This window comes from Bombus flavifrons, chromosome 1 (assembly GCF_040668555.2).
Source record: "Bombus flavifrons isolate JBK064 chromosome 1, iyBomFlav1_principal, whole genome shotgun sequence".
Taxonomy (NCBI): Eukaryota; Metazoa; Arthropoda; class Insecta; order Hymenoptera; family Apidae; genus Bombus; species Bombus flavifrons.
In genome coordinates, this window is record NC_138442.1 from 21281565 (window position 1) to 21306513 (window position 24949).

At 37.2% G+C, this 24949-nt stretch overlaps 2 protein-coding genes across 4 annotated transcripts in view; one reads left to right on the top strand and one right to left on the bottom strand.

Moving 5' to 3' along the window:
- Positions 1-13050, bottom strand: part of LOC138181415 (dipeptidase 1) — a 247882-nt gene extending 234832 nt beyond the window's left edge. The window contains exon 1 of one of the 2 annotated variants that reach the window (XM_069116189.1): positions 12558-13050. In XM_069116189.1, coding sequence (XP_068972290.1) covers positions 12558-12563 — 6 coding nt within the window. In that variant the 5' untranslated portion in view covers positions 12564-13050. The remainder of the gene's footprint in view (positions 1-12557) is intronic. The other variant, XM_069116179.1, reaches the window with a different exon arrangement.
- Positions 1-24949, top strand: part of LOC138181441 (uncharacterized) — a 208517-nt gene that overhangs the window by 486 nt on the left and 183082 nt on the right. The gene's annotated exons all lie outside the window — the stretch shown is intronic.

Consider the following 24949-nt stretch of genomic DNA (forward strand, 5'->3'; position numbering starts at 1 on the left):
AGCTAATTAATTTATAAAATTTATTTGTATGTGTAAAACTTTATTTATTTTATTACCGAACTTCTTACTACCATGTAAGAAAATTTATTTGCTCTGGTAACCTATAACTCGTTACTTGTACACTTTCGCAAATGTATTGTATCTTTATTATTCAAGGAAGTACCGTCAACCAAATAATTATGAAATAATTGACTATTTATACTTTGTGGACAATTTTTAATATAAAATCTATAAGTGCATTCGATTCTTAGGATGAATTAAAATTATGTCCGCTTCAACGAGTGTAATTTTACTCGGGATCCTCTTATCGAGTATTTTAATTAGTCTGGTCGTTTTTCATCGAGGTGTTGCGCGATCGATTCCACGAAAAAGAAGAACAAAAGATGAACCTTACACCGTGCTTGTTAACAAACTCAGCGTATTCGATAATGGCTTTCTCTGATACTTCTCAAGCTCTGCTGATTTGGGTATTATTCATTTGGCCAACGTGTATATCCCGGCTCGTACATTCCATTATTTCGTTCTCAGCGTTAAAACCGCACCAACGACGGATCATCTCTTTTATTTCTCATTACTCTTCGTTATATTTCTCGCTAGAATCATGAATCTGGCTCTCCAATCGAGAATCCGAGATTTTTCAATCCAGTTTCTCTGCCGTAAAATTAAAACTAGAACTTCACCGTGGATATTACATTTTCTCTCTTATATTCTCATCCCGATGACGTTAGGCTCTACTTCACTCGCTCTCGCCGCCCACCAAACATAAAAATATTTTCGTTGCTGGGATAATCACGTGCAATTGAGCCTTTCGTTGGTGAAAATTTTGGATATCAGGATATCGTTTAATACGATATTGCAATATTTTGGCAAAATTAAAATACCGTGTGTTATTTTAAACTTCGATTTTCTTTACAATTTTCTGACATACTAGAAAAATATGATTTATCACGGGACTTATTAATTTGCTAATTTATTAGATATAATATATATAGATATACACATAATACAAAATTTTCCATATTGATATTGATCTGCTTCGTTCTCCTAAGAGGAAAACGTCGGAAGAAAAGTAATTTTTTAAGAAAGAGATTATTTTCGTAGAACTTCAAATTCTATCTTTTTTCAGTTTTACTTTAAAAACGATTCTTTTTTAAGATATAAAACGTATAAATCGCACCAAACTAGAGTTTCCTGGCGAATATTTTTCTTAGAATTAATGCGTAAATGGATAATGTTTTGGATCTACGTATGGAAATTTGCTTTCAACGCTAGTTTTTAAATCTATTTCCATTAAGAGGATTGGATTCCAGTATACTTGGATGAATCGTTCTCGTCTGATTTCAATCATCTCGTCTTAAATTCGATTTCACCTTTTGCTTGGTAATACGATTTCGCTAGCTTTTGGGTGAGTAACATCGATTACATCGAAAGTGTAGGTGGATTTAAAATGCGGAAGGAATTATCACGGTATGAACGACGATCGCATTCATACAAATATTAATGTAGCAGTTCCCCAATATGATTTTAAAATGTGCAACCGTATTTATAGACGTTTCAATCAATATCATAAATTATTACGGTAATTTGGTTTAGAAACTTGTACGAGTATCTCGAACGCTTCCTGAAATAAATATTCATTTAATAGCTTTACTGATACACGAACAAATACCAAATATTTTGATGTAAATTCAACTATTAAATTCGATTCCTGATATTTGCAACGACGTTCATTCCGCAAAGTTGCATTGATTTCATTAAAAATTGGAAAAATGATTAATTCTGTACGTATTTTTCTTTTATCAAAAAATGTCTTACTCGTAAGAAACTCACAGAAATTTGAAAATGGTAGAGTTAGAAGAATGTTCACGAATAAAATAATATGTATATGTTATATATTTTTCATAGACCTCATTTTCACCTTTACAAATCATCAAATAACAAATCAAACTATAATTAACACGTTTCTCAAGGAAACGAATTCTCTTTTTTACAAGAATTTTGTACAAAATTCAAGAAGATTACCCGTAATCCAGCAGTCGCAAGAAGCCGTTGCAACTGAAGAAAAATCGAGTGGATCTTTTGTCATTCGATGCTTTAACCCGAGTCTTTATCGCGTCGCTGATACACGGCAAACCACAAGTTCTATGGTTCTTCTTCATTTCTTTCACGTCCCATGACGATAACTACGGCAAAGTTCGGGGTCACGTTGAACTTTTCAATCGGATCTGATTGCCATGAATTTAAATATTGCTCGTTGCCACAGCCGGCGCACAAGCCCCCGCTGTAACGCAAATATTCTGAAAAGTTTTCGCGCGCTTCGACGTTCCACCCGGTTACAGGATGCTTACCACCCTCGAAAAAGCCCGTCCGCGTCCTTCTTATAATCCTTTTCCCTTCGTTCTTCCCTCGTTCCGCCTACCTCATCCCTTTCTTGTTCCGCGGAAACTTTTTCATCGATTAGCATGATTGCATTAAACATGCAAATCCGACAGAGGTGATCGTTCGTGCTTTGGATCACCAGGGATAACCCTTCTCTCGATAATTCGATAGAATTTTCTATAGGATAACCTCGTCAACGCGTGTTCCATTAAAATTATCGAACATCAAGCTCAGTTAGACATTGATTAAGATCGCGTTGGAAATTTCTTTCGGTTATTCGTTCCGTGATGCAACGTGGAATAAAGATTCAAGTAATCTAAATATAGTTAATTTTACTAATCCGAATGAGATCGGCATACGTTTTGTATTTGCACTTTTAATATTTCCAGAAAAGCCAATGAAAGTATCGAAGATGTTATAATAAAGTCTTAGCAATTGAAGGTAAATTTAAGAGATGTAACCTATAGAATTTTTCGTGGAAATTTGAATAACTCGTGGAAGTAGCTACTATTGAGATATATACAGGGTGGTTGGTAACTGGTGGTACAAACGGAAAGGGGGTGATTCTACACGAAAAAAGACGTCGAAAATATAGAATAAAAATTTTTCGTTCGAGGCTTTGTTTTCGAGAAAATCGACTTTGAATTTTCGCTCGGTACGCGTCCACTTTATCGCGTCTCGTTATAACGGATCTCACTGTAGATCGTTGTCTCGATTGACGTTATTTTTTTAATTTTTTAAATTTCTAAATTGTTAAATTTTTATTCTATATTTTCGACTTCTTTTTTCGCGTAGAATCACCCCCTTTCCGTTTGTACCACCAGTTACCAACCACCCAGTATATAATTTTATGTACTAGCTAGGTTAGATGCGTAGTAGAAATACTTGTATGTGAATATCGGTGTGTGGAGGTATGTGCGAAAACAGATGAATGTAAACTGTTCAGTCGGTTAACAGTCGGGTATGGAAGAAAGTGCTGAGGCGCGTGCAAGTATGTATCGATAAATATCTTAGAAATCGTCCATCAAATAAATATATAATTATTCTAATATTAATTCTAAATATAAATTTAGTGTTCCTATACCATTATTTCGGCTATCAAGATCCAAAATTCTCAACAACTACGTACATGGTAACAATATGTGGGAAATAATTGGGTGATTTATTGTATCGCTTGCGAGCGTAATACGAAGGCAAAGGGCGATTATTTCGAATAACACTTTTCAATCATTTTTCTCGTCATTTACATTCAAAGAAACTTGTCTCCTCGAAAATTGTTTGAACGAAGATACAAATAAACTACACATTTGGAATACCATTTATACCCTGCATTCGTATGAAAAGATAGATACAGAGAAGTTGGTAGAAATTGATACTCGGAAAAAAAGATTTCTAATTTTCTAATCACTGAATGATAATATCAGTATAAATTTCTTACAAGTAAGTAGGAGAGTTTACTTGAAGTTCCCAAGGTTTTACTTCGTGAGCCTCCTCTTTAATATACAACAGATAAACATTACGACGCAGAATTTTTAATGCATCGCAGTGGTTTTAATAAACATCGAGATTTTCAAATATTTGTTCGGGAACTGTAATCTTCGGCGTGTATATTCACTGTTAGTTAACAACGAGTTGAATGAATAAACGTTATTCACCAACGTGCCCTAACGTTATTAACAACGAGCAATGTTCACGCTAATATGTATGTACGTACAATGTACACTCGATATCATGCAACGCGTTTTAACGTATAAAATGAAGAGAGAGTAAGAGAGAGAGAGAGAGAGAGAGAGAGAGAGAGAGAGAGAGAGTGTTGGTACTTTCCATAAGCGGATAATTGTTATTTATCTACCACCAGTTTCGTCAATGTTTGTCAGAGGGTTTCGATTTATTTTTCCGTTCGCCATAACAGGTGCAAACACAACGACGTATAATTTCCATCGACCCAGTTAACTGGAAATGTAAGAGGATTATGAAAACGTGGCCAGTGCACGAATTTTCCGCCGCGATTTTCGCGGCAGTCGATACTGTCATGGAAGTATTATTAAACAATCGTTTGATCATAGCTCCGAATATCGTGGAGAAATCAACGTCGTGTCGTTGATTTCAAAAATACAGTAGATTTTTATCGAAAAAGATTCACGGATTATAGAAGTTTTTATTAGATCGTTTCCTAAATTCCGTCGGTTTTTTCATTATTCCACTTTTACGAATTATCGTTCCCTATCTATCGACGCAATATTATTTTTTTTAGCTTTCTGTATTGTTGGCTGGTACTTAATTTTTAATAGCTGCTAAGATGCGCTTTACAAATTTATTTGAAATTAACTAGAAGCAACAGCGAATATGCTGAATATACTAGATTTTAAATTGGAAAACTTAGAACGATACCATATATTAAATAATATTATGAAAATAATGAAATATTCAGAGCTCTGCCGAGAGGTGGGCTGTGTTTTAGACGAGAGAAGCGCATCATTTTGGATCAGAGAAGCGAATAAAAAAAGAAATTAAATATGAATATGAAGTGCGATAAAATTCCAAAATACGTATTTTAAATGAAAAGGAAATAATTTATTACGTATGTGTAATACGTTTATTCGATAGTTTCAAATGAACAGAATTTACGAAAAACAAGTTCGCGTAATTTGGAAGAGGTTTAGACCGAATAAATTTTCGAAACGTATATAAGGACGGGCGTTTCTCGAACCTCGTTTATTCTCTGTTGCTTTAAATATCAATGAACGCCGGAAAAGTTCCAAGTCGGAACGACGAACGAATTTTCCAACTATTACAATAAAAATGCAAATGCTTATAGCGTAGCGTTATTTATAACACGCGCGCATTAACGTATTCCGTCGTATCTGCGCTTGAAATTCAAATTTCCGTGATTCCCCGTACCATTAGGGATGTTTTTTTGCTCGTGCATGGTCATACCGAATTCCAAATGAAGAAAAAAAAAAAAAAAAATAACGTACCTCTAACGATCGTCTCGCGAGAATTATTTCCCTTTTCCATCGAATCGTTTCGTCCGCCATATACATTTTTCCAATACTGCGAGAAACACATTTTTATGCTCGAATCTCAGTATATTGTGCACCACGGCGAATCGTCGGTACATTTTCAATTGCTGTATCTATTAACACGCACGTACGAGACGTCGTCGTCCCTCGGTACGTACAAGCTGCTTTCAGTTTTGACCTTTTTACAATATTTTTTATACCTTATGCTCACCAATACTCCTTTCAATTTCTTCGCTAATAAATATCGTGTTATATAGGCGTGTTATATAGGCGTTAAAATTTTGTAAGAATTTTGTAAGAAGAAATTATACGTACAGTAAAATATTCGTTCCAATGTAAATGTTTTGCTTCGATTCGCTTTTACATTTCAAACTACTTTACAAACAAAATTAAAAACGTTATAGTTCATGTACAGAATATAAAAGAACTAGCAAACTGTACGAGTCATGTTACTGTTTCTTCAAAATATATTTTATTTTCCTGTATGACATGTGGCATTGAAAATAGGTAAATAGATGCATGTAAGGAAAATATTCTGTAGCCATAGCGGATGATCTAGTAATTTAGCTTTAACCAAGGAAGCGTTTACGAAGCTTATTGATAACTGGTCGGCACTTATTGCACAAGCACAATCGATACAAGATGCTTCCTGAACGGTATTCTACCTACAACGTTGAATCGGCTCGATCGAATGGAAAGCACGAATATTGATCAACAGTAACAAGGACACGGATAATTAGAAATGGGCATCATTAATTATCACAGTGATTGATTGTCGTTCGTAGCCCCGGATGCAAACACAGGGTTGAACAAGAACCGGAAATCAAGTTCTGTCGCGAAGGGAAACGCGAAATTTGTGTGACGCGTCGGACGAAATTTATTATAACGGTGCTGCATGCGATCGACGTGCAAACGAACTATCGTAAACGTTGACGCCGGGAAACTGAATAAATCCGTACTGCTTGGCTGTGAAAATACATTTCACGCTTTTTCCCCCCCCGCAAATAATTTCGTCAAATCGTTAAAAATTCCCTGACGAAAGAATTATTTCTTTCCGTTTTTCAAATTATTAATTTACCATACATCGTATTTCGCGAATATCGTATTTCGAAGTTTCGATGACGTTCGAATATAAGAGAAACAATTATAATTCTTCGCAGTATCAATTAAACGGAAGCAATTAAAGTACGAAGATTATCACGCGTCCCAATATAATGCACATCATCGGTGGAACAAATGTTTACTTTCATATCGACGTAAACGGCTGTATCTATGAAACAGTGAACCAATGTACCTACATATTAACAATTGTGAAATTAAAATTTCATGGGTCAGCTCTGCTGGAAAGCGATAAATTCGAACAGTCGATTTTACGTCGTATAAATAATTGACGAATTGTTTCCTGATGACAGGGAACAAGGTACAAAGGAAAGAAAATGATGCAATTCTTTCATTCAAATCCAGACGTCCTGTTCAATAGAAATGTCACAAAAGCCGGTACAAAGGAAAATGCGAACGCAATTTTAGTTTCATGGAAACGAAATATCGTTGCTCGAAGAATTTCTCTCGTCATACTTTCGCAAATTCTCTAATTCAGTATCGTGAATTCATAATGGAATAAGAATAATCAAGGCAAGGACAATAATGCGGATATCTCTCTCTCTCTCTCTCTCTTAAATTACTCTGCGCGAATATTTAATTAAATTCTTAATAAAGAAAGGAATAAAATAAAACGTAAAAGGTGTTTCATTTAACTTATTTATTTGATCTTTTTACTATCTCGAAGCGTTCGGTATTGTAGGTTACGAAAATAATCTTCGAAATGGTTGTATCTCTTCATTAGAGAAAATGTATCTTATTAATCTTATTAATCTCTTTTAACAAAGTGAAAGTATTTTTATTATCGTACGAGGCTTTCTACAAAATGATGCAACTTCTGAAAACATTTTGGATATCTCAAGTAAGAAAGTTAGCTTAAATATTCTGAATACATTGTTTGGTTCTTTCACACCTAAAAATGTGTTATGGGTGACAAAGGATGTTCCAACTATGTTTAGCAAAATTGCGTTGTCTCTTAATTATTAGGTTGTCGGAAAAATTTCTTTCTCATAAGGTGATAACAGACGAACAACAATTTCTGTTTTATATTATTTCATTGAATTAAGTATTACGTTCGTGCATAATTCAATAAACTGATCTAAAAGAAAAAACATTGTGCGTCTATTATTTCCTTATAAAACGAAAGAAACTTTTCGGACAACCTAATACTACCGTGGATATTCGAGTACCTCGGACGAGCGTTCTCATAATTCTATTCTAAAATGACATACGTTAAATGTAGTAATCTTCGATTAAATTGAGTCTTTGCATTATTGAGAGATCAAACGTGCAAAAATATACAGAAAATTTATTATTATTTATTTTAAAATATTCCGAATAACGTATTTCTTATAATATTTTTACTCGCAATGTATAATCGTAATTTATCAAGTTATTATATCACCGTAGCAGTTGACGATTCAGAAGACACACAATGACAATTAATAACACGACATAATAATATTACGATGTATTAATAATAATAATAATAGAATACAATATTATTACGACAATTTTACGTTACGTTTGTTGCGTGTAATATAATATTAAAGCACAATGGCTGCTACGATTAATTAATTTCACGATTTCGGCTATTGAAAACGAGCGAGAGAGATTGTCAAAAGGTAAACGAATACCAGCTCGCATTCGTAGATTCCAGTATCGACATACAGATCAAAGAAAGTACAAGGGAGAGAATTGTTTGCTCCGGAACGCGAGTGCTTCCCTTCGCTGTATTTTCACGGAAGCCGTATCTGAGAATATTTACGGTTTGCCCGTAGCCAGCCAAGTTTACCGGCGTGCAAGAAAATTGTTTGAAATGACTTGCAGGAGAGCCTTAGCTCGTTTCGTAAATGAGAAATAACACGGCTGTCATCGCGGAATTTCTTGGTCATGTTTAGGGCAAGGTTACCGTTCTTTCGCCTCTGTTCCGCGTTCACGGCCAACGTTCATTGTATCGTTTTTCTTCTTCCTCTGTTCCTCTCTCTCTCTCTCTGCTCTTTTATCTGCCACGCGATTTCCCGAAGTGGAAGCATCGCTTTGACGATACGCGATCGAAAAATCCATCCGGATTTCACAGATCGACCGATCTCTCGGTTTCCAACTATCGTCCGAGTTAATTGAGTCTTTTGGAAACTTTCGAGTAAACCGAATAGTCGATAGAGAATATTCCTTGACGTTAACTATGCAATCTTTCGATTAAAAGCTCGCCTAGTGGGAGCCGAGATGATTGTTAATCGAATCTCTGCGAGTTTCCTCGGTAAACGAAACTGGGAAAGAACTTGTCTCGAAGAGGGTTGGCGAAAACTTCGACCTCGTGGCTCGAGTTAGCGAACCAAGACAGAAGACAGTGCACCGGGGCACGGTTTTGTCTATCGACGAAATTTTGTAACGATAAGTTGGAGCCTCTTTAAGCGTTTTCTATGGTATGCTTACTAGTACACGGTGAATAGGTAATTGTAGTATCGCGAAGAAGATGGTGCAAGTTTTTGCGAAGCCTATTGTGAAATTTTCTTATCGTCTTGGAATTTGCAGGAATTTTAATTAAGGCTTTTTTCTCATCTAGTATTTAACGGGAAAGTTTTGTTTGCAAATATGTTCTCCAAGTAATAGGAAAAAGAATTAACGGGTAGATAAGTAGAACAGGAAGGAATTAACAGGAAAGATTATATTGGATATGAACGCATTATAATATACAGAATATTCAGTAAGTCAGTGTACAGAACATAGTATATAGAATGGTACTAATTACTTTATCCTAATTAAACATGCTAATGCATTCGTCATTTAATTAAACGTACATATAAAGGGCAGATATTCGACTGCTTTCCGACGAATATTTCTCTGTTTTTGTTCTATGACACTCGCTCCTAATTTTTTATGAACGATTCTTATGAATAATGTTTACGTTGTATAACAATGAAATTTACAAATTTAATAACATTTATAACACAATTGTAAATAACGTGCTGAAATACACACTTCGGAGGAAAAAGATAACGTAAATATACTAACGTTAAGCTCTTGATAATACACGACTATAGCTATCATTTTTCATACACGTATGAATATTACATGCATCCCTTTGAAGTAGCGTTAGCTTTTTCGTATTAACAAATCCCTGGTATAACAGTAATAAAGCGAAGCGAATTTTATAGATTACAAAGTTGTAAGAACTTTTAATATTAAAATATTGTACGATGAGAGCCTGTAATTCTTCTAAATACATATTAACTTGTAAGTATATTTACAGTTGCAGAATAAGCTTCCGTAGTTTGTCGCAACGTGAATATATCATTGAGAACTTGATAATTACATACACGTGCCATCTTCCTGCCTGGAGATGTACAAATTGCTCGTTTAAATTTCCGTAGCTTATCGCTAATTTTTCGAGTTACTTGGTTACCTCGAGGCTGACAAGGGAAAAAGTTTTTGCGAGATTATTCGTCGACTCGCGAAATTACCACGGACGCTACGGTATCGCAACGAGCAAGATTTCAGACATTTTCTCATCTCCGGTAGACGACTTTCCAGCCGAAACAAAGCCGCAGACGGATCGCGTCTAGTTGATCGATAACAAGAATTAATTTGCCAGTCGTGCCGCTCGCACACCGACTCCCTTCGGCGAAGACAATAAACCTCGAGCAGCTCTACTCGGAAATCGTGACTACGTGAAAATTAGTAGAGCCGTTTCCCTCGCGCGCCTCGATACCCCCCAATTGATTCCTGTATTTTCCTTGGGAAAACACCAATTAAGCGGCCGCTATCTCATGATAGATTTAATCGATCCGGCAAAATTTCGTTTACCTGGCAAATACGCAACGAGGATTTCATTCTCCCTAATATCATGGCTTTCATCTTATATCGCAAACGAGCAATTTTCTCTGATCTCAAAACGAAGGTGTTTAATCAAGGTTTCATATTAACGTTTCATCTTTGATGTTCCGTTTACCAAACTTTCACTGTGACAAGCCACTTGTTATCGGATCCTGAGTCTTAAACGATGAGAAAAAAGGTAATGGTCTTCCCCAGATTGTTACGGTCTTTAAATCGATCGAGATATTCGTATGAAAATTTAAGCGTACGTTAGAAGGGCTTCGGTGATTATCAGTAAGATTAGAGAAAGATAAGAAATTTAGTAGATCAATTAGAGTAGATTAATTTTTAATATAATAGCTTATAATAGAAACAAGATTCGACGAATGTGTTATTTAGAACACGATGTTTAATAACATGTTTAATGACAATGTGATTGTTGTACAAGACGCCGATTAATGTTTCCCATGGTTGAAATAAATTTAGGAATTTCCAATCATATCTTGCTAATGAACTGTAAACAGAGAAATTACGTAATTGTAGTTGCCGTAGAAAAAGTAGAACTAGAGAGATCCAAGAAATGACTAACATCGAAGATGGCTAAAATAATGAAATTTATTTGTTCGCTTGTTCGGAACCCGTTGTTATTGTAAATTGGAATATCGGAATTACGTAATAAACTTTATACGCGCATGCGAAAACAACGAATGTTAGTAATACTGTGAGATTATACCAGGAAAGTGTTTTGAATACGTTTTAGCAGAGTTTACGTTATACCGCATAATAATGAAATACGTCTTTACTGTAAATTTACTGTGTTCCATCTATAATCCACGCTATTTTCCGTGTATAAACAATTTAAATATTGTTACGACTGTAGCTCATCTTTATCGATAAAGTTTAGCATAAAGCGTAGTTCAAATATAAGTATTACGTGTTAATAATTATACGCTGCTTTCGTGAAATATGATTCTTTGAAACGGTATGTTTCGTAGCTTTTGCCTTTCGAAATTTATTTTTAAGATCTACGACGTAAGGTCGTGACGTCTGGAAAACGAAGAACCCTTAACGAAGTTTGGGAAAATACAGCGCAAGGATGTCCAACGTGCTCAATTTATGATCTCGATGTAACGAACTAATTTCCGAGCTTTCAAAAGCTTCCTTACTTCCGAAATGCTTATCAAGATTCTGCGACTTTTAGGATTAAAAATCGCGACGTGAGTGACACGAAGAGTAAGAAGACCGTATATACTTTCAAGAACATGACTCGACTAAATAAATCCTCGTGCAAATATTAGAGTGTAAGACGACCTAAGAATTTTCCAACTATTTAGTGACAGTCCAATTTCGAAGAGGAACATATAAACTTTCACAAGAACAACGCTCTATTAGTTAAATTCTTACTAAGAAATTTCAACAAATTCTGTACCAAACATCGCAAGACGAACTAAGAATTCTGCTATCGTTTATCGCCAGTCTAATTTCGAGGAGAAACGCGTTAAATAAATTCCGAATAAACCACGATACAACACAGTCGAACGATCCTGCAACTATCGATTGACAATAGAATTTCGAACACATACGAAGCACTCTTCGACGCCCGTGGATTCAACTATACTTCAAAAAATGGCACCCAAATAACCCAGAAACCAGCGAAGCTGCCTCAATCTCCGAGACTTGGTGCAACGTTAAAAAAGGAAAAAATATAGAACATAAATTGATGGTCAAACTAATACGCGGGGAACACGAGGTAACGCAAAAACACGTCCTATCGGGGGCGAGAGTTTAATCCTGACAGCAGTCACGTGAAAATAATTACAGCTCAAAGCTGCGTGGCTCGTTCAGCGCGCGATAAATCAGCGCGCGCAACGGGTGGGCTTAAACGGTTACGTACAGAGCAAACGCGGTAATACAGAAAATTCGTGCTGACATTCCGTTCACCTTTCGTGTAACTCGATCGTTTACCTTTTATTTATTTACATCTCGTTTAAGCCGAAAACACGTCCAGGTAGCGCATATATATATAATCATGGTACGAAGTTTTGCTTCGAAGGTCTCAAGAACCTTTAAACTTTCAGAAAAGTATCATTCGGTTACTTAAATTCTCAATGAAAAATTACGATACAAGAATTCTGCTACCATTCGTCCACAGTCTAATTTCGAAGAATAAGTTCTAATTTCAAAGGCAAAATCTGACCCGTGTAACGTAAAGTTTATAAATAGCGGTATAAGGATGCTCACCCTCATGGTCGTAGCCTCACATGGTTCCCCCGTTGCTGAAAAACACCTACAACCCGCGGCGGATCACGAGTCTCGTGCTTGTCACCCATTCGCCATGCCGAAACAACGATCGGTCCTCAACGAAGAACTTGCGTGAACCGATCGACACTTGGACCGAAACGACCCTCTTCTTCACTCTGTCCGAGATTGCGTGTTTCACTTTCACACTGTTACGCGAAATATTTTGTTTCGCGATTGGAGAAAACTTTTGTCGAAAGTTCGTCACATTGGGACGTTGGACGCAACGAGGAAAGGAAGAAGAAGGAAAAACTGATACGCGACGATGGGACGAACTGCGTCGACGTTTGAACTCGCGTGGTTAAGATTGTAGGATGAAACACTCGAAGATAAAATACGAGAAGAATAGAAGAAGCGTGGTTCGCGACGTCTCGGTATGAGAGGTAGCACGAGCCAGACGAGATGCGAGGTCGTGGCCCGGCAGCCGGCGACTGGCTGCTGCTCGAATGCTCGCAAGCTCGCAAGCTCGAACCAGTCGGCCTGGCTAGGCGCAAGCTCCCTACTCAGCCTCCAAAACCCTCCCATGTGAGGCTCCCGATGCCCCTGAATTTCTTCGGCGTGTCACCGCGAAAAATGCTGCTGCGCCCTCCGTTACACTCGCTTCTAACCTCCATTGCCACTTGGCCGCGTTCGCAATGAGTTTTTGTTACGCCGACCGACCGTTCACCCTTTGTCTCCACTTCTATCTGTTCCAACATCTGTGTGGATTAACGCGAGCCTTTGCGAAGCATCGGCTCTTTGAGTATGCTGTTTCACGGATAGAACGCGAACGTCGGTTAATTAAGAAACGTTCTCGCGCGTTTAGAAGATTTACAAAGCGCTTTGAACCATCTGCGAAATTAAATTCGGAAGGTACAGGTGAAACGAAGCATTTGTCAGCTTTGAAAATGTTAAGGAACGTCCCTGGTTATGTGCCTCTGTGCAGGGGATATGTTTTGGCGAGCGGGAAAAAATGAGGCAGAAGAAGAAGGACGTTATTGTTTGATGGTCGTGAAACGCGTTTCTCTTTTTTGACATTTGCTTTGAAACGTGGTTTGAAAATAGGACGTCTCTAAAGATTATGAAACGTACGACAGTTTTTACGGTATATACGTGTCTCCTGGTTGCCTTTGTCCCTATTTTCGTGTTCGCGATTTCATTTTTTCCGCGTTGTACTCGCAATTACGAGACGTTTGTTCGGTAAAAATACACGCGTGGCATACGACGAGTTACGTGGCCTAGAAGAAAAAGACACGGATTTTCCGCCAATTGGGCATCGCTAGTACAGATTACCAATAAGTTTTTCTCGCGGTCGAATGGAACAACGAGGATACTTTTAAACGCGGGTGCGATCGAAAGGGTGGCAGAGGAAAGAAGAAAGTTGGCCGATGTACAGAGAAACCGCCGATTAAGCTAAACAACTCGCTTCGAATAACCGCGACGTGACTTTAACGTGTTTTAGCGGGAACATCTTGCATAAGTACTCGAGTCGAGTAAGCGGAAGTACTGCTTCGATCAATGCATACGGTTGCGTTTCAGTTTGAATAAAAACGCCGTTTCAATGGCACTTTTTTAGCATCTTCTTCCAAGCTGCGATCATTTCTACCCTTCGGATTAGGCTTTATATAATATCGCAATCGAATCGAAGCAATTAATTTACGGTTTAAATAGCGCATAAATTTGAGGATTTATATTTGCAGAATTTCAAACGTTAGAGGATTTGAATTACATCTAACGATCACGTTTCATTTGAAATCTCTTTTAACACGACATGGACCATGATCTTCAAATGCCAAGATTATATCAGCCGCGCGTTAATTATTACTTCTTTGGCGAGATGCGTTCGCTTGAAATTCTCATTATGCTGTATATTATTAAGTCTCGAGCGTACACGTCGCACGACTTGTACGTGAATCTCGCGTAATTACGAGCGACACTTGCCTTCGTCATTTACGCGTCGCGATCTCGTTTAAACCTTTTTCTTTTTTTTTTGTTGCTGATAACGTCTAGCAACACTTAAATGAAATTTAATATAAAATCTTTTTTTGTCACAAGTAAAAGTAAATCAAGTTATGTATTTATCCATATTAAACGTCTTACAGTATTATGTTCAACGTTCTCTCTAAAATTCATATAAATGCGTTTCACATGAATCCACCCTCACGAAAATTCACTGTTCTCCGCGAGTCGTTACATAATTCCAGGGATCCAGTCACGTATCACCCCTATGAACGCATTAAATCACACCAGAGCGCTATTTATAATAATTATTAAAAGTTTCGTCACTCCTTTCGCGATACTAAATATCTACGCTGGACCAGCTTAATCCGCAATACCAGAATACAACTAACTGCTCGTCGTTGCTTTTGATTCGTAACATTTTTATGACCCGACTCGATTCGAATGTAAGCTCGAGTGATGAGTTTGCGGTTAGTCAAGAACAATCATTGCTCGATAATTGACCGCAAGAAGCTTTAAAGTTCGGTACAGACAAATGATTCGACATTGTCGCAGTTTCGCATTGGTGACATTGTACGATTGGCCAAGTTTATGTTTCTAATGATGCATTGTGTACAAATGCATGTACATATGTGACCACGTCAATAGCCATCATTGTGTGCAATAGTCTTTCGAGATTCTATACTTCGATCAACTATACGATGCTACACTGCTTTGAAAGAAAAGAAAATCGTTGTTTTATAACAGATATAAAATGTTCCGAAACGTTTATTTTTCATTCTTAATAAAATTCTTTTCGATGCTATAGTTGTTAGAAAAACGAAAAAATAGCCTCGTCGATACACGTTTCGAACGCCGAATATTTATTGATGAATTCTGTGAATTAAACGAAAGATGATTTTGTGCGACTGAGCAAGTTTATGTTTTCAATAATACAGTGCATCGATCTATTGAGTTGGCAACTAAGTGATTGCGAATTTGGTCAATAACACCTAATGACAAAATCCGCGATCGCTTAGTTTCCAACCCAATATATCTACGAACGATGATTTCATTAGATATTACTCATATTCGTTATGATTTCGTTAGAGATATTAGGCTCGGTACAAACGTATTATGTGACATCACTGCGATTTCACGTTAACGAAACTCTATGACTATGATTCATTTTGAGAAATATAAATCTGCCAATTTGCAGAGTGCCACCTGAAATCGTAATGACGTTACGTCGTTTGTCTACATCGCACCTAATTACACGCGAAGAAGTCTCTTCGACCAATTTGCAAGATTCAATTAATTTCGTTCGAAACACGAATTTCGTTGTCTCGGGTGATACCAAATTGAGTACACGTCGACAACGAGGAGATTTCTGTCTTCAGATTTTGCGTCTATCCAGTCTAATGACTAATTCCGCGCGACTGCTTTGGTAGACGAGCGTGCTTTCATTGTGTCTGCATCTCGCTGCTATTTAATATTTAACAGCGAGGTAGTGCGGATCTGGGATGGTTGAACGACGTTTGGGACACCAGAGGAATTCAAGCCTCGGTTGCTTAATAAGCAATCTCTTGTATGTTGATAATTAAAGATGTTCGTCAGGCTAAAATTACATATCGAGGGTGGATGTTGAAACATTAGCTAACGGGATACATGTAACTTTCAATTAAATAGCGTGGTATAGCTATCGTGTGTCTTCTCTCATACTTCAGAATTTACAACTCTAGAATATCTAGAATATCGCGTGGGTGAAACTTAATAAAATGAAAAATTATGAACGACTGACAATCTGTAGATAGTGTACGTCTATGGACTTATGGACTTAGATTTTAATTCGCCGAAATGTAACGAAATTGTATATCTGGAGAGTAAAATAAGTTTTACCTTGAAATAACGTATCCTGGAATTAGACTGTGAACGTTCGTGTATTTCTGTGCAAAGTTATATCGAACGTAACATACGAAATGTGCAAAATGAAGTATTCGTTGTTATTATATATTTAGAGAATAAAATTATGTTATTATATTAAGTAGTTTTAGTTGTGTTTATAAAAATGTGAATTTACATGAACATCTCGAATTAAATAAAAAAACCGCGAATACGAATCGAGCAAAGAAATTAAACGGAGAAAATATCTGATTGGATAATATCGCCAATAGAAGCGTAAACCAGCCATGTGTAAACAAATTTATTTCTGGTCATTCGAAAGGGAACGCTAAAAAATCGGGAGATCGAACGTTCAAGGTTCCAATCGATAACCGCGTAACTGGATGGAACGAGCTCGCAACAAGCGCCATTTGCTTTTTCAAATATCTTCTTTATGCGCCTCGTTCAATCCGAAATCCCTGCATGCGTTTCAATTCTCTCTTCTCAAAAAGTGCGCACACATACTCGATCGATATGCCGTTTACACGTCGAAGCAGTAACCCAAATAACGATGGAATTTTGCAGTTGCCACGAACTTCGGTCTCTTTTTATTAGTTGCGCGTGTTAGTCGTTTGCGTTGAGACGTGCCGCATAAAAAGCTATCAATAAAATATGCTACGCTATTATTTTCTGAAGTAGATCGATATTATTTAAATTGCAGTCGGTATAGCTTTCCAAATATATCTCTAATCCTTTCACATCTTTTAGCTTTTCTTACGCTTCTTGATATCCAAGAAAACCAAGATACATCTATGGCGCGATAATAGCTATAAGAACGCGAGAAATAGCTTGCCACAGCACCATTTGGGTCATAGTTGGTAGAAATTGAGAGTCGTTGCACCAATTAGTAAAACTCCAGAGCCAGAACATCTCCTGGTTACTGCGTCATATTATCAGCGAACCACTCATAGTAGAATCGTCGAATCATAGAATCATACGTAATGGGTCCTCACGATTGTTAGGTTATATTGTCAGTAGGAAGGACCCTAGTGTGATAACGTGGTTCTTACTCAAACCTCGTGATTACTAAATTATATCTAGTATCATAAATTCACAGAATCGCTGAATTATGTCCTTTCACTACAATTTCGGTAAAACTTTGCGGTCTAAGAGCAGTCACAGCGATTCCAGATTCGTTGCTCGTAGCACTTCGATTTTTTCGTGTCAGTATAATTACAGAGATATTGGATCACACCTATCGGGATTACAGAATCGTTAGACTACGTCTATCAGGGTCACGGGGTAGTAAGATCACGCCTTGCAGGATCATGGAGTCGCAGGACCGAGTCTATTAGGATTACGTGGTTGTTGGATCACGTCTTCGGGTCGGGTGCTGGCAGCTCTTCGGCTTTAAAGCTTAGGCTTTGGGTAGATTGGTGGTTTATCTTTCTTGCTGCTACTAGACATGCCTTAGCAACCTCGGAATCAAACCATACATCAATAGTTAGAATCCTATTATAGATCTCAGGACTGTTGCGCGTAATCTTTTGCGTCTCCTTACGTGTGATCCGCTGATCGATAACCTAATGATCCTGGTGTGTGTAGTCTTACGTGGTTCATATGGTCGTGCGTTTCTATTTCGCGTATGGACCAATATCGATAATCAATGTCTCAAGGATCTGTATGTGTCCCATGTGATCATACGTTTCTGTTCCACGCGTGGTCCAATAATGAATGACTTCATGAGAACGACCGTATGTAGTCGTACTTATTTCACGCGATCGTATGATTCTATCTCATTCATGGTCTAATAACCAATGATCTATGAATTCCATCGTAGGTAGTGGTCTTTACTGTGTGGTTTAATAATCAGTGATCTTAGGATCCCATTGTGCGTAGTCATTACCCGTTTCATGCGATCGCGTGTTTCTGCATCGTGAGTAGTCCAAAAATTTCGAGAGTACTTCGGTAATGCAGATGTACTGCTGGGAAAGATCCAACTACACCATGGCTTTGCTAGGCGTGGTCCAGGGAACTGATATTTTTCTTGCATATGTATAATGACCCCGTTACGCTTCAAGTCGTTGTTCTAGTTTCTTCGCGGTTCTGTCGGTGGGTCCAATATCGTCGGAGTGGTTCGTAGCATGATCATGATCCATGACCGCCGTATTACGTTGGTTCATGTCCTACTACTTCATAGTAGTTATTCATATTTGAATTGGACGATTCCGCGATCATGCAATCTGAGTTTTCATAATTTTTGAGTCACGCTACTTTGGTCCAGTGCCATTGCGTTTTTCTACTTTGGAACTCTCCGTTTCCAAATTTTACGTTTGAGTTTTCATATCCAGTATCTTGTATTTCTGCAACGTCACAATGATTTCGAATTCGATACTTAGGATTCTGCACGTCTGAGATTCCATCGAGGAAATTTTATTTCATTAAGGTTAGTGTGGTGCACCGATTCACGTAGGACGAAGGGTCCAACCTTCTTGAAGGATTGTTAATAGCCATGGAAAATTAGTAACGTTGTTGTTCTCTCGTTATCCGTCTAGTAATCAAAAATACATGAAAATGTATTTCGCTAATGGCAGATAGCGATGAAATCCTTTTCTTTCGTTATTAACGATCGAAGCATAATCAAGAGATGTCCGAAGTTGCAACAAAGATCGTTGTTCGAATTTCCTTTAATGACAAATGGTTGTGGTATGTGTGGAAGCATGATTTAGTCTCTATCTTATCCGGACGATAGTTTCGTAAACTCCATTTTCCTTTATCCGCCGTCTTGGCAGATCGGCGATGGCGATGATCGAGGACCAGAGAATATTCGAGAATACCCATTTATCCATCTATCTAGAGAATAGGAAAGAAAGATCAATCGTTGCCACTTCCTTTCTGTTATTCTTATCATGGAAAATAACTAAAACATTATGCCAATGACTAAACATCATATACCGTGTAGAAGAAAATTCAAAAGTTTAAAAATTACGTAATTATTCGGTCTGGTTGATATTTTTGTTCGGAAGAGACCAAACTTCTTCTACATTTTCCAGGAAATCCATTTGGTGTTCGTAACGATATACTACACGCACTCTAGATAAATCTTTAGCACAACGCTATTGGTTGATATGCAATTATATATAATGTATCAACTTTAAACTTTCTTATTGTATGTCATGATTGTATCGTTCCTATTTTAAAATCATAGCATCTCGATTATCGTCAGATATGAGAAACGTTCTTACTAAAATTCTTCTAAATGTATTGTCATTCGTTTTCTAACGTCGATACACCGCATCCGTAATTTTCATTCAAACAAATGCCAAATTTCCCGCAGATCGATATACAAACATTTTTATCCGATTCTTTCTTGCAGCAATTTTTACGCCTATCAAGCAACGGAACGAAACGCGCATTACTCTATTTTATCGCGATTGATCTCGGCTCATTTTTCCTACTTTCCCGGTGCCATCCGGATCGCCATATTTCACATACTACTACATCAACTCCGTGTGATCCTCGTATGCGTGAGCGAGTAGGTTCGCAAGACGGAAAATTAGGATGATTCACAAGCACTCTGGTCTCTGCTATTCGTTTATCTGTCCGGGAAACGAGAGAAAGACGCTTCTCCGGAAGCGAAGGTGGAAGAGATTCGAGCGTGATTCGAAGGGTGGCTGCGGTGCACCGTGCATTCCACCCTCTGTTCGCGTCTGTCAAACCAGAAGGACGTTTTAAAAGTGACGCAAGCCTATTTGTCTGCGGTGACCTCGATGGTGCCGTGACAACGCGCCACACAGTTCTCTTGTTCTACCCACTTTTTCGATGCTTTTCAGGATCTTGGTGTCATTTCGTACCATTCTGTCCCTTCGTGGCAAGGTTTTGCCGCTTGCGGGACGCTAAGAGCGACTCCCCTGCCCTTCCACGCCTTTTTTTCCACCCGTACGATTAATGGTACTCGTTTTCTCTTCGAATCGCCAGAAAAAGAGGAGAGACTCTGCGGGATATCGTTCTTTTCCTCGTGCTGGCTTTGCTGTAATGGACTTATGGTATGAAGAACTTCGCCGCTGGAAATATCACGTGCAAACATAATTTCGTTTCGGAGCTGGTGTTATTTTGGCGTATAAGCGGGGTATTTTTAAGCTACGTCTTATTTGTTTTTCCTTTCATTTCATCGTGGATCATGGGTGACATAATTTTGTCTCGTCGTAAGCTATTCAATCGAACGTGTTTATTCGATCGAACGAGTAAACCGATTTAGTAAAATTTCCATATTTTATGTATTTTTTTATTTTTCTTTTCGTATGTATTTTATTTTATGTAATTAACGAAATAAATGAATATGCTTTCTAGAAATTATGGAGGTGTAAGTCGGTGCTCCGTGTTACTTTACTTGAGATAAAGTTTTCCATTTATCGTCACAACGAATTTTCTCTATTTATTAAAGTTACGAAAATATGTCTTGGCAGAGGAAAGAAGTTGCAACTTAGTCGACTATGCAGCTACGTGGATTTTAGTCAAACGTTTGGGACTTGAGATATACGTAAACTTGCTCGAAATTTTCACCTGTAGCAACGTTTCTGTATTCGCTATTAGGAAAATGTACGCTTAAACATACTTTTCTAATTCATTCAAAATTCATTCTTTGTCCTGGCTTCCACTATCCTGCTAGATGGCCTTACTGATAAGCCCATTAGCGTATCCCCAATGAATACTTCCTTTTCTTTCCTCTTTCTTCCTTTAATTACCGCAGACTTGTACCATTATGATTCTCAGTCTATAGTATAATAAAAATCGCGAAGATAAACGATGTAAATGTCAGTAGTGATTTTCAATAGAAACAAGAAACACGTTTCTGTTAATTTCAACGTTTACGTCGTTTATCACTCGAAGGCTGTGAATCTTCAAGGCTCACCACCTTTACAAATTCAGGTGGAAAATAGATGGCGAAGAAACGCACATTGAATTAATTCATTTTATTTGTCCGACGATTTAGTTAACGTTTACGATCATAGTTCTATCTAGTGGTATTCCTGAAAAGCTAAGATAAATTATCTAACACTTGACACTAGGAATTTTATGGCGAATACAAGATCATCGAAAATTGGAGTTTGAAGATGTTGAGAGCAGAAAAATGAAAAGTTGCATTAAGAATTTCAACGCTACAGCAAATGGATTTGAATTGGAGAATATTGTGATTATTAAAGAGATGCGTTCTTAAAGAGAAGGAGACTTTAACGATCTTCTAAATCTTATCTACCTTTCAGGTTTATTTATAAATTGAAATTGACTTCGACAAATCCCCATAAAATAAATATCGTCTCTTACTTCCCGCGACACTTACGTTTTAACTGTCCTGATGAAAAAAGAAACAAAAATAAAAACAAGAAAAAGGGAAATATCTTTAAACTCGTCGGAAGAAAGTGACGACAGCTGTTGAACTACACGTATCGAAACCACCTCATCGACTGTTCGAAATAAAAGGTCGATTTCCTGGTGGAAGGAGACCGATTTAATCAAAACGACAATTACCATCGGTACAGGAGCCCGATATGTTCCGCGACACGCGATTTTCTCCTTCGAAGACGACTTCTTCTCTCGAGGAAAAAAGAATTCCAAGATAATGGCACGTGACGCGGAATCGAGATCCTTTTATTCGTGCAATCTCAGAGATATGAAAGAGCCAGCGATGCTGTAAGGGATGACTGCGAAAGAGGGTGCAAAAGAGGAGGCGAGATCTCTTACGGCCTTCCACCTCCCACCCTGATCGTCAATTTTCATCGATTACTCTTATTTCGTGCGCCTGGATCCCCATAAACATCCCAATCCATCAAATACACCGGCTTGTGGTATCGTGACTCTCTCTCTCTCTCTCTCTCTCTCTCTCTCTCTCTCTCTTTATATATATAATATACCTATATATATAGAAAATATATGTAACGTTTTAGCGTATGTGGAGAATATAACGAACTTGCGGATCGAATATCGATGCTTAATGTTTCGTTTGGAAATCGGATTCGACGAACGCTTCTCGTATCGCGTCAGAGTTCATCGAGAAATACCGAGATGCGTGGAAGATGAAACGACGTCTCCCAAGGGAGAAATTTTCTTTGAGATTTCGTTACGGCGCTCAACGGCGAGACAACGTTCAATGTTGGCTTTATGTCTGAATGACGAACTGAAAGCATCAAAACGTGAAATACGAACAGTAGGGTGTAATTATATTCTTGAAATCGTTACCTTTTTAATTACAGTCACGTTGAAACGACGACTGTGTTTTTTGTATAAATTGAACGCGATAGTAGCTACTTACGCAATAATGAATGGGAGAATCGTATTTGAAATTCTAACTTAAAGTTGTATGAGAAAGTTTGTATTTATATTGTAAATGTAAGAAGGAACAAAGTTCCTTCAGTGCCGTTGTAATTATCAATTCGAACGCAGCTATCGTTAAAAAGGTAGAATTAAAATTTCCGGCTCGCTTTGCGCAATTAACGATTTCCTGTTGTAGACCCTTTTCCAGAAAGCTGTTTAATTAGCTTTCGAAATTTTTTATATATTTTCTCGATTCGTTTTATTTTTAAGAGAGATCAGCCGCGAGATAAGTCGTTACGTTATAAGACCTGGTCGTTAACAGACTGATCGGTGAACTTGGAGAATTTCGCGATAGAGAGACGGATCTTCTGGTTGTGCTTTTCCCAGAACCACAATGTCCAAGAAATACGCGACAGGAGATTAAGTCGTTGAGCGAAGACGAAACTTATTGATCGATCGAAATCGAATCTATTCGCACAATGAAAATTGAGCATTGCCGGCTGACGTGCTGAACTTTAGATACTTTCCCCATCTGCAAGAATTTCTTGATAAAGCGGTCGCTTAAACATTAAAATCGAAATTTATCGCATCGATAAATAAAATTAATTGGTAAATTAAATTATTTTAAAATCTACATACTGCATCGAGAATCACAAATTTTCGTTGCATTTATTTGCAAGTTAAATATAGGAAACTTAATTTCATGCCGATACTATAAATAAAATGTAAATATGAAAACGATGATGTTCGTACCTATGTATTTTACATTCTGAACTCTAGTATTTCATTTGTATCTTTTACATTTATTTTCAGCAACAAAGATTTTCTACATAAAATATATCATTTTCATACGTGGGACGCAGTATATATTTGAAATTTCGATTTTTTTGCAAATTACAGAACCGTGAAATCTACCCGAAATGGCGAAATGTTAAAAGCACATATATATATACACAATCTACCTTTGAGTAGAAAATAAATCCTCAAAGGAGAGTCTCCAACGACGGGATTTTATCTTCTGTTTTACAGTTGTCATTAACTAATCTGGTTCCACTGGATTCGTATATAAATACGAATGTAGTTACTGTTTTACAAGCTCGTCTCTTAAACATTCGGTGTAACAGTCAATTTCGTCCGAGTACGCGTCTTTCGAGGATTACCCTGCATTTTAAACTTTCCCCTAAAATCGTTACTACCCTCGCGGTGATTGTTGTTGCTTGACCTAAGAGCTGCGTAGACTCGATTAGATTACTCAGTGATCTTGAAAGTTATACAAATATGGGACAAAACTGTGTCGGTAAAACTATTTTCTAAAAGAACGTACAAAGACCAGATCAACAGGAGACACGTAATAGTCGAATAAAATTATTTTCTATTATCTTCTGTCCTTTCTACGTTGTGTTACTTAGAAGGAAATATTATTTAATTCTCACATGTCTCCTATTCATCATTTTTATATTTGGTTTTTGCGTTTGTTACACGTTCAGATTTTTAGAAACTGATGAATTGGCAATTTTAATTTTCACAAATTAATATGTTTTAATTAAGTTTGAAATTTCAAACACTTTCTTCAGTTTTTACTTGGCTTTGTCTGACATTAATCTCGAAACAGAACATTCTGAAGGTAATTTACATCGATAAATCTTTTTTATTTGTCAAATTATATATATTACATGAACAAATCTTTATTATTTTCTAATAAAATAAAGTGGATGTCAAAATATTACATGCAGGGGAAATCTATGCAAAACCGCATACCTAGGTAAAACCGTATATCACATTTAATATTTTCGTAATTAATTCAAAAGGTCCTATGATCGTTTTGCAATTGTTTTCTGCTGTATTGAAGTTTTCATCGACAGCGTCTTGCTGTAAACGATATAGGTCTTAATGAATCATCGATTTATTGTATTTTATTGTAGTTTTTGGAATTTATCGTATTTTCAAGTATTTCTATCTTACTTTTAGCTTTTGAAGCTGTACTACCATGTCTTGATAATTGGTAGATAAATTATATGGCAGTATTTATTAAGAGCTTCTAATCACATTGTATCTCAACAATTTTTGCTGGTCATTGTCGTCTTCGCATCTAGTTATAAACAAAAAGTTACGTAGCTGGAAAAACCGGCATCTCTTGAATACAAAAATGAATTACTCGCTACTTTCAGAGCGAAAAGAAAGACAACCCTGCTTCGAAGTTAGAACAATCCGCAACAGCGAAAGAA